At 42.2% G+C, this 11,110-nt stretch overlaps 1 protein-coding gene across 4 annotated transcripts in view; it reads left to right on the top strand.

Moving 5' to 3' along the window:
• The first annotated feature begins 1,577 nt into the window (after positions 1-1,577).
• Positions 1,578-11,110, top strand: part of ylpm1 (YLP motif containing 1) — a 25,858-nt gene continuing 16,325 nt past the window's right edge. Inside the window, exons 1-11 of one of the 4 annotated variants that reach the window (XM_071479169.1) lie at positions 1,578-2,455; positions 3,615-3,833; positions 4,894-4,932; positions 5,445-5,633; positions 5,967-6,481; positions 7,104-9,620; positions 9,986-10,109; positions 10,359-10,503; positions 10,598-10,687; positions 10,793-10,973; positions 11,085-11,108. In XM_071479169.1, coding sequence (XP_071335270.1) covers positions 1,889-2,455; positions 3,615-3,833; positions 4,894-4,932; positions 5,445-5,633; positions 5,967-6,481; positions 7,104-9,620; positions 9,986-10,109; positions 10,359-10,503; positions 10,598-10,687; positions 10,793-10,973; positions 11,085-11,108 — 4,610 coding nt within the window. In that variant the 5' untranslated portion in view covers positions 1,578-1,888. The remainder of the gene's footprint in view (positions 2,456-3,614; positions 3,834-4,893; positions 4,933-5,444; positions 5,634-5,966; positions 6,482-7,103; positions 9,621-9,985; positions 10,110-10,358; positions 10,504-10,597; positions 10,688-10,792; positions 10,974-11,084; positions 11,109-11,110) is intronic. The other 3 variants (XM_071479166.1, XM_071479168.1, XM_071479167.1) reach the window with 3 other exon arrangements.

Raw genomic sequence — 11,110 nt, 5'->3', positions numbered from 1 at the left:
ATTGTACACTGTGGGGCTATCCTGCCATCCTATACAGCGTGGCTGCCCTAAGCTGTAGCATGAATTCCCTGTGCAGTGTATTGTTCTAAGACAGAACTGTATCACATTGTGCCCGTCATGCTGTTTTAGAGGGGAGAGAGCTTCCTCTATGGGATTTCACCACCCCCATCCCCTGATAATGTATCTCTCCCTAAAGGCTAGGCCTCCGTGACCTTGTCTTATTCATTGAGGGCGTCTTAAGCGAAAGAACTGAATCCTGAATGGGCCATTTCCCCTCTTTTAACACCCCTTTAATGTCATCAGTGAAATATGAAGTCATTAGGCGATATTAAAACACTGCTGACAAACTAATTAACGGGAGACATTAAACAGGACGGGCTTGATTAATCCGCTTTAACGATTCTTTTTAAGTGGTTCTGGTCAAAATTAATACAGATTTACTGGTGATCTTAAGACAAAAAATACTCTTATGTGTATCAGACCTCAAGGGCAACCTAAAGTCACTGGTCTTTTACCTCCCACTGGTGTCCCTCCCACCCTACCCCCTCAGTTTCTAAACATAAAGTCCTGTCTGAACTCACACAGTTGCTCCCTGAGTCTCTGACAACAAACTACAGTAGGTTGTATGGAAACATGCTGTAGCTCTATCCTAAAAAAAAATTTTTCATGTATTGTTTCATACAGAATTTACTATAATCATGTAGTTACATATATTATTGTTGTTCATTTAAATAATATCACATTACCTGACAAATTTCAAATTCCAAGAAATGTTTTTAGACCTCAAATTTAGTTGGAATTAATAAGTTATTATTATTATTATTATTATTATTATTATTATTATTATGTTGTTGTTGTTGCTGTTGTTGCTGCTGCAGTCAGTGGTTCCTTGAGTACGAATGTCTTTGTAAATGTCTCCCTCTTGTGGAAAAATCACAGATCGAGGGTCAGTTGTTTTTTTTTTTTGTTTTTTTTGTTTGTTTTTTTTACTTTATTTTAAGACCCGAGTTGTGCGTTGTATTTTCACATTATACAATTTGATTGTTGTCTGTTACTTTGTACGTATGCATGTATTTGATGAATTTAGTATGCGACCAGCATAATACATATATATTTACGTCTACTTATTTGGCATACACGTTTATCCAAAACGACTTAAAAGTGGACAACAGTACAGCTACAGTGCAGTGGGAAACCTTCGTGTAAGTTTTAGGTAATACATCTATTTAGTAAGTGCTGGGACATTGTATAAGGAAGTGCATCAAAAGCATAATGTATCAATTGGTGACAGTAGACAGTATAAACATGGCATAACTGTGGTAGAGAACATGCCTATCAAAATACTTATGAACTGATAAATAAATAAATAAATAAATAAATAAAATGTGTGTGTAGATTTTTTTCCGACAAAATCACGATTAATCAAAAATAAATTTACATTTTCCATTTTTTCCCAAGTGGGACAAGAAGGAAAGCACAATAAATTAATTAAACACGTGTTCTCAGAAATGCATTTCTAAACTGTGTATACGCTGTTTTATAGGAGCGAAACGGACGTGGTCACATGACGACATGTGACGTGTTTCCGTCATCAGCTGTCCACCGTGAACCTGGTCTGAACGATTTGTGTAACAAATGTTCACAAGGCTGAAGGTGGATATTATTGTCTTTCACGAATAACGGTTTGGTTTTTGTTTTTTTTTACTACACATGTGGTATTTATAGCCTTTATCTACTGGGGCCTGTTCGAGTCGGGAACTGAAAATGTAACTATTAATTTAATAAAAGGCAGGTCAACGTTAGCTGTTAGCTTTGTTAGCCTTGTTAGCAACTGAGGCCCGGCAATAGGTGAGCACAAAGGCCGTGCACACCGCCTCGGTTTCTAACAATGTATCCCTCCTGGGGAAATTATAGTGGACCTCAGTCGCAAAACTATGGAGGGCCTGGACCTCGTAAGCAACCGGGTGCCAGCCACGCCGGCCCCGCCGCGGGTTTCGGCGGCTTTGAGGCTTCATCCGGCGGCTCGCTGTTCTCCAGCCTGCAGGAGCAGCATCTCCAGCAGATGCAGCAGCTGCAAATGCTGCACCAGAAACAGCTCCAGTCTGTGTTACAACACGGCAACAGTGCCAATGCGTACGGTGGTGGGTATTCAGGGTCGTCGCCGTGGCATCCAGAGACCTCAGGACATACGGACAGCAGTGCAGGAGCTCAGCTCTATTACAAACAAGACGACACTCCGGCTCAGCCGACGAGAGGCCCCCCTGCCCCAAAGCAAAGTCACCAACAACCTCCTCCGCCTCCACCGCAGCCACACTCCACTGAGCCCCAACCGTGTCCTCCTCCTCCAGAGCCCCTGTCATCAAAGCCGCCGGAGAACAACGGTGCTCCCAAAGCCTCCGAGGCCAGTAAGAAGGATTCATCCACAACAGAAGACGACAAATCTTTACCTTTGCAGGTAATGCCTTGCATCAGTTTGTTTTGACATGCTTTGGTGCTAAATCACATCTCTGTGATTGTTCTGATCAATACTCAGGCGTTCTTTGCTATATCTGCAGCCGAAACTTGCAACCTAAGAACACCTTATCAAACTATTTAATTGATGTTGGCCTTTTCTACCTTGTAGCCAGTAAATGTGATTGCACTCTGTAAATGGTTCCCCTATCCTGTTTTGGTGACAGGATATGTCATTCTCATGCAAATAACAAATGTAATGCTTGCAAACATAACACTGTGCATTTCAAGTATGTAAGATAAGTGGGGGAATTGTGGTATTTATTAAGAGCATCAAAGGTTATTAATATATTACAGACAGACTAAACCAGTATATCTATTATACTATTTGTATTCAGAACTGTCATAACTTATACGCTGAGACTTGAAACCATGATCGATGTTGGTCGGAACAAGGCATTTGTCACTCAAAAACATATATTGTTATTTCAGTGGATTTGTATCTGCTTAAATCAGGGTTAAGTTTAAATCACACTGACTGTGGAGTTGTTCCTTCTCATCAAAGAATACCCACAGAGCTGATAATAATAAGTGATTATATTATAACAGTGTAATACGTTTCACCTTGTTAACACATTTTTTGCTATTTTGGTTTATAAATAATAATACAACAACAGTAATATGTAAACAATAAGGTACCTTCAGTAATCACAATATTAGTCTGAAAAATATTAATTTAAAAAAGCGGCGTAGACTTGTATTGTAGATCTCTAAGGTTGTCAATATGAAATTAGAGTAGAGTATAATGTGCAACATTAAGCTTGTTAATGAGAAAAACAATTATCCCTTAAGTAAATTAAAAGTTAAATCATGTATTTGTGTGCATTTTGTCCCACTCTGGTTTACTATGACCATTACTGAGTCTGAAAAATTCTGCCATTTTCTAGTAACACTCTGATAACTTAGGTTTTAAAATGAAACAAATAAGTTGAAAATTGAAAAACTGAAATAAAAGCCATTGTGTTTCAAGCCACTGACAAAGTTTGTGATCCCATCACAGTTTTATCCTGTAACATTTAACCGGGAGGTATTACAGGAAAAGTCTTTTAACATTTGCAGTGTGAAAGTTTTGTCTGACACGCCTTTGTAATTGTTTCTTCCAGGAACAACAGCAACTTTGGTACAAACAGCATCTTCAGAATCTACAGAAGTTGAAGCAAGACAAAGCCAAGCAGAATCAGAAAGAGGGTGATGGTCCTGTGCTGCCACTTGCGGGCCAAGCAGTTCCTCCTCCTCCATCAGAACCACCGAAAAGCACACCTCCTCCACCCCCTCCAAAAGATGAGCCACCGGTGCCACCTCCACCACCTGAGGAGTTAAGGGTAAGCATAGCTAACATGTCAGAGAGCTGTTTATGGTTATATCTCTTGGGAAATACTACAGCATATGTAGTATGAGGTCACTTGGCATCACTTTAGTCAGGGTCAGCCCTCACTGCTCATGAATTCAAAATTGTGTGTATACTCAAAGGCTGTCTGTCAGATTGGTTGCAAAAATATTCTGCATTGGACTTTTATTACTGTAATGAGTGAGTGAAATTTTATCAGAATTTTAGAATAGTTCACCCTGTCAATGCACTGTCAACTACAACAAGTGGTTAACAATGTCCTGTAATAACTTGGGTTGTTTAGTTGTAAGCTAGGATTTTAGATTTTCTCTGTTTAAATTTTGTAATAAAATATTCTCAACTCACACTTCAAGAACATTATAGCAATGTGATAATTTAAATTGAATAAATACATACTATAATGATTGCTGCAATTCTGTGTATTCCGTAAACTGAATGACGCAGCAGATAATTCTGTAAACCAGTACGTTAGTATAGACGATTCTCATATTTATTGACCTGATCTATCATGGCTATACCTCTACCAGCACTGATTCATCACAAAACACCTGGTGCGTACCAGTGCTTCTGAGCTGTTAAGATGGCCAAGACTGTGAAAATCACTTAATTTAAATCTAACATTTACAGTAACCGAACCCCTGTAGGTTATGTTTTCACTGGTGTTTATTTATTTGTCAGCAGGATTACCCAAAAAGTACTGAAGGAATTTGCACAGAACTTGAGGGTTGAGTGTGAGGCAGGGAGGAGCCCATTAAATTTTGGGGCAGATCTGGATGATTTACTATGAGTTTCAACTTTTTATCAATGAAATCTGGTGTATGTGGTTTGAAATTGGCAGAGTGACCTTCTCCTAGTTGTGCAGGGAAACTAATGACTATTAATAATTTTGTTGCTGTTAATTACTTTTTTCAATTCATTGTATTGCATTACAGCCTTTAAGAACATGTCAAATCCAGTTTTAAATGAAGTATACCAGACATATTCAAAAATCACTAGATTTAAACATTGTTTATATTCTTTGCATGAATTTTCAGAGTGAAAATGTGGGAAAACCACCTATATTTAAAGATACAGTAAGTCTCACCACCCACTCTTTCATTACTATCATGTCCATTGATATTTAGCCCCACGTCTTGTGATAACTTTCATGTAATGAATGTGTGAAGTCCACAGGACTCAAACACATTCATTCTTCTTTCCCCTTCTAATGCCGTTCAATGATTATGATAATGACTGAGGCAATTAAATCCATGGGAACATTGGTTTTAATTGTGCCCAGTGTAAGTTCACGAAGTGCCCTGGGATACATATTTTACCTTTGTCTTACTTGTCTATTCAACAAGGAGTCAGTGACAATAGACTCTATACCAAATTGTTTAGATGCACCCACCTTGCTGATTGTAAATACATTTACCTAGAATGTGGTTTCTGTGATGGTGTAGTATGTTGTCAGTACTGGCTTGCCTCCATCTCACAAAAATGTGTCATCCCTTCCATCACAAACTACCCTCACCTATGTCAAAAAAATTTTTTGTGACTAACAGAGTCATACTTTGATTCCATTTTTCCTTGTTTTTATTTAAAGCCTGAAGTCCCACAAGACCCAGCAGAGGCTGCCCGCCTCCAGCAGTTACAGGCTGCAGCAGCACAGTGGCAACAGGTGCAACAACAGAGAGCAGGATTACAATACCAGGCTCTCATGCAACAGCATGAAAAGCTTCAGCAGGTCCTTGAACAATACCAACAGCTGATTCAGCAGCCTGCAGACCTTCAGGTAGGTAAATTGTAGTTTCTTTAACAGCCACTATCTGGCTGTTAAAGACCGGTTATTCTCCCTGGTATAAAGATTTCATGTACAGAAAATGACAGGTCAAAAGAAAGCATAGTGTGTTCAGTTGAACCAAAAGATGGTCTAGGAATGTGTAAGAGCAGCAATAAGAGGGATCTTTAATCCCAGCAGCATCTAGGAGGCCCATAAGTTTTCATTTTTAATGTGATGTCTCATGGGTTCATTGTTTTACATGTGCCTTTTATGATAATTCTTAATAATATAATACTAATACTACAAAAATGAAAAAGTTATTTACCTTAATGTCCTTTGTTGCAGTCGATGTCTGCTGAAATGCAGCTGAGGCACTATGAAATGCAACAGAAGCAGTTCACCCCTTTATTTCAAGACTGGGATCGTTCATTTGCCCTATGGTATGAGCAGTTCAAGACCTATCCCCACAAAGACCAGCTACAGGACTATGAGCACCAATGGAAGCAGTGGCAGGAACAGATGAATGCCACCAATGCCCACCTTAAGGAAAGGATGGCCACCCTCACTGCCATGGTGCCATTCGCCTCAGGCCAGTATAATAGTGGGATGATGGGGCAATATGGCCAGTACCCTGGACAAGATACTCAAATGCAGCAGGGGTCACTAAACCAGGGTGTGCAGCATTCTCCAGCTGCTGTTGGTCCCAGATCTCAAGGTCCATGGTCCACTGCATTTGGGCCACATTCGGAATCACCTGCTGGAACCCCTGTGAGAGGAGGTGGCCCTGCTGGCTTAGGAGTCAGACCCCCAGTTCCCCCCACTCTTCAGCCACCAAGCTTTAATAGCATTAGAGGTCCACGGTCAGTAGGAATTGTTTTGTACCACTGCAATTGCTTTTTAATTGAATATTGTTAGATTTGAGATAGAGCTGTCACTTTTTTAAAAGATCGATTTTGAACAAATTGGAACTGGCACCTACACTGCATTCAGGAAATATTCAGACCTTTTTCAGACTTTTTTCACATTTTGTTTTGTTGCAACCTTACGCTAAAATTGTTAAAATTCAATTTTCCCTCCACACTCAAACCCATAATTTCAAAGTAAAAACAGAATTTTAAAATATTCTGCAAAGTTATTTAAAAAATTAAAACTGAAATATAACGTTGATATAAATCTTCTTATCTTATTGGTGCTTGTTATCTTGCTGGTAATTACCTATTTATGAGCTTCATGCTAGGTCATTACAGCTTGAACATTAAATTTTCAAATTGTGAATAAAAAGTGACAGTCATAATTTTAGAATGGCTTTTAAAAAATGTAGAGAAAAATGTTTCATAGAATCAATTGGGCTTTTAAAATGACAGTACTTCATGTTTACAATCAGTATGTATTGTTTTATATTATTAGGATGTTGCTAATTTTCTCTAAATGAAAGATTATCTTAATGTTTTCTCATTATTTCTGTTGTCTTACTTGTCCCAGGGGAAACAACCCTAGATTTGACCAACCACAGCAGCGTTTTGATGGGCCCCCAAGGTTTGATAAGCCACAACAGCGCTTTGATGGACCCCCTAGATTTGACCAACCACGACAGCGCTTTGATGGTCCTCCCAGATTTGACCAACCACGCCAGCGCTTTGATGGTCCTCCTAGATTCGACCAACCTCGATTTGGGCAGCAGCCTAGGTTTGAACAACCCCCAAGGCTCCCTGGCCCTCTACCGCGTTTGGAACGCCCACCTGTGCCCCAGCAAAAACAACAGCAAGGCCCCCAACCTAAAGCAGAAACAGCCACTAAACAACCTGCCAGTGCAGAATCCAAGACTCTAGGAAAATCATCCACGCAGTCACAGTCTGAAAAAGAAAAAAGTGAATTGGGAAAAGATGATAAGGTCAATACTGAAGACTTGACAGATGACAACTTACTAGAAAATGACAGTTTTTTTGTCCAAAGTGACCCCATTCCTCAGACATTACAGACAAACACAAACCCTAAGGAATCGGAGGGCAATAATGCTTCTGACAATAGTGAAAATCCCAAACCTGTTAACAGCAAGCTTTCAGTAACTGCTTCTTCTTCGTTAAATATTACTGCTGCTCAAAATACCCTCAAATCCGATGGACCATTGACAAACAACAAACCCCCAGTGGTTCTAAAGCCCCCAGTAATCCAACAGGACCCACAAGCTTTGGGCCAAATGCAGTCAAGACCAGAGCCTCCAAGGCCTCCCCCTGGAAGGGGACGAGGCCAGCCCCCAGTGCCTGTTCAAGTGCATGGGCGAGGTCGTGGGCAGAGGGGTCGTGGAGAATTCAGGGGATCAAACGCTGTCCCGCTTGGGGAGGAGATAGGAGAAATGTCCTATGATTACATGCCCCCTGAAGAGGAGTTGGGGATGTCAGAAGAGCAGCAAGAATATCACTGGCAAGATCCTTCATATGAGGAGTTTGGAGGTGAGGAGTCTGAGGTGCCCCCTGAAGAAATGTGGATGCCGGAGGACCATCACTTCCCAACAGGGGAAGAGTATTATGAAGAGCCATTAGGAGGACCCCCTATGGGGAGAGGAGTGCCCCCAATAATGAGAGGAGGGCCCCCACTGGGAAGAGGAGGCCCACCTATGGGTAGAGGTTGTCCTCCAATGGGTAGAGGAGGTCCACCTATGGGTAGAGGTAGACCACCTATGGGGAGAGGAGGTCCACCTTTGGGTAGAGGGGGACCACCCATGGGTAGAGGTGTACCACCTTTGGGTAGAGGAGGTCCACCTATGGTTAGAGGGGGTCCCCCTATGGGAAGAGGAGGACCACCCATGGGAAGAGGAGGACCACCTATGGGAAGAGGAGATCCACCGGACAGGCACTGGGAAGAAGCTGAATCAGTGGAGTACTCAGAGGAAGAAGAGTCTTACTGGGGAGAAAGGAGACCTCCTCCAATGAGAGGAATGAGACCCCCATTTCCTCCTGGCCGAGGTCGTCCTCCACGTGGTCATCCTGGTTTCTTGCACCCAGGACGAGGACGTCCACCTCATCCAGTACATGGGCCAATGGATCACGAGCCCTTGGGCCATAAAATGGATGCTGACAATACTGAAGTTGATCCAGCAAGGCACCCCAGGTACCATGGGCATGACCCTCACAGCCATCCGATGCATCCTGATGTAGGAAGAGGCCGGCGACGCGTGCCACCACCACCCCACGAAATGATGGATTCTATGGAGGAGCCTTTGTACGATGAAGGAATGGAGAGAGACTTAGGGTGGCGACCACCACATGGCAGAGGTCCCCCTATGCCTCCCCATGAGATAATAGATAGGGGAGGAATAAGGAGGAGACCCATGGGTCGAGGAATGGCAAGAGGTATGTGGCGACCAGGTCCAACACATGAGGAATATGAAGAGGGATATAATGAGGGTTACGTTGAGGATTATGGTCATGGGGAAGAGGGTTATCGCTGGCGGCCACCACAGGACTACCCTCCTGATGACTATCGGCAAGAGGCCAAGTGCTATGAGTCTGAATGGGACAGAGAGCGTGCGCCTCCTGAGAGGGACTTCCCCCCCCGCATGCCTCCACCAGAGCCCTACAGGGATGGCCATTGGCTGGAGGAAAGAGAAAGAGAAAGGGGTCACCCATATCCATATGATGAGCTTGACAGGGGAAGAGGAGAACTTAGAATCCGTGAATACAGGGATGAGCCACCATATCGACAGGAAGAGCCGCCATACCCACCACCAGCCCCTTCAGAATGGGATAGGCCTTCAAGACTCCCTCCACCACCAGAGAGAGGGTTTCCTCCTGACTACGAAGATCGCAGACCTCGATATGAGGGCCACAGGGAAGAGCTTCCTTTGGATAAACCTCCAATTCCTGCTGCACCTGTAACAAACTTACCAGAGAGCTCTGTTGAATCAGCACCACAGGGAACAAGTGGAGCAAATGTACTTGCTCTCTCTCAACGTCAGCATGAGATCATCTTGAAAGCTGCTCAAGAGCTTAAACTTATAAGGTAATTTCTAGACTTTCATTGTTGATTAACACATTAAATGCTAGATTCACTCACATTACATTCTGACTTAGCTCTTGTGGCATCGAGTTATGCTGATTGCATTGTTGTTATTATTTGTTAAGGTTTTGAAATATTCACCTGAGATTTCTGCCTCCATCCAAAAACAGGATGTGATGCACACATAAAAAAACTTCATCTGGCTTACATCTACACATGGCAGTGATCAAAGTAGAAGGCTGTTTTGTTTAGTGTTTTGTTTTTCTGCCAATTTCTTACTGTATTCCCTACTTTACTTTATGCTCAAATGGATTTTGTGCAACTTTTAGGTAGTTTATCTACATTATGACTTTCTTGTGGGTTTACAGGGAACTGCAGGAGGGAAAGACCACTGGTACTGAGCCTCGGACTGCACCAGCTGATGTCTTACCTGAGCTTCCTGCTGGTCTTCTTGGTTTGGAGATCCCACCGGATGTCAGGAATGTTTTGAAGGTAAATGATAATAACACTATCTTAGCCTCATTTGAGTGCATTGCTGTAAGAATTGCAAGACTATTGGTTATGCAAGTTGAAAATCACCTTGGCTATGTGGCATGTAAGGAACACCATAGCCACTGAAGGACACTAGGCAAACTTTCCACTTTCCTTATGTTTTCACTGATTCTATTTTGATTATATTTCTATTTTTCCATTTTATAATTAACTGCTAAATCTATATAATATCAAATCGGTCCTCCTCAGGGTATGACTGCAGCAGCACAGACAGCTGCAACTGAACCTGTGCCATGGGATGCAAAGCCTGCTGCCACAGATTGCCAGCCAGTCCTCTCTGCTGCACCCACAGCTTCAGTGATTCCAAAGACTGTGGATTATGGGCATGGACATGGTATGAGCAGCAAAGAGGAACACATTTCTTCATTTTAACAGATTATGCAGGTTCACTTTCCTTACGTTTTTGCTGATATTGACACTCATTTCAGAGCCTGGTGCCACTGTTGAGCGGATCTCTTACGGTGAGAGAATTGTGCTGAGGCCTGATCCAGTGCCATCAGACAGGGGGTATGAAAAAGGTGAGTTTCAATACTATAAAGCTTATATTTTTCTACTCAAATGGAGCTTGCTTATGCCCTTTTCTAACCATTGTTCACTGATTAACTATTTAATTCTCCCCATAGAACCTCTTGGTCCCAGAGATCCTTACAGCAGAGACCCATATTATGAGAGACGATTAGACCCTTACATGGACCGCCGGGAGTACAGTAGAGAGAGGGAGTTATACAGAGAAAAGCCTCCACTTGAATATGAAAGAGAAAGATTTGAGAGGGAGCGCTATCCCCCAAGAGAAAGAGATGACAGGTAACATGTTTCCTCTGTGGCTCTGGCACCCTTTTTTTCCAAACTATGGGGAAGTGTGCTGCTTCCGTACATATGTAATATTCTTTTCTGTTTGTCTGTTTTTGATTCAAGCACACAGTCCATGGTTGAAGAAAGGT

Source organism: Trachinotus anak, unplaced genomic scaffold (assembly GCF_046630095.1).
Source record: "Trachinotus anak isolate AG129_WGS33_773 ecotype Australia unplaced genomic scaffold, CSIRO_AGI_Tana_v1 ptg000005l, whole genome shotgun sequence".
Classification (NCBI taxonomy): domain Eukaryota; kingdom Metazoa; phylum Chordata; class Actinopteri; order Carangiformes; family Carangidae; genus Trachinotus; species Trachinotus anak.
This window is presented reverse-complemented; position numbering and strand designations above follow the sequence as displayed.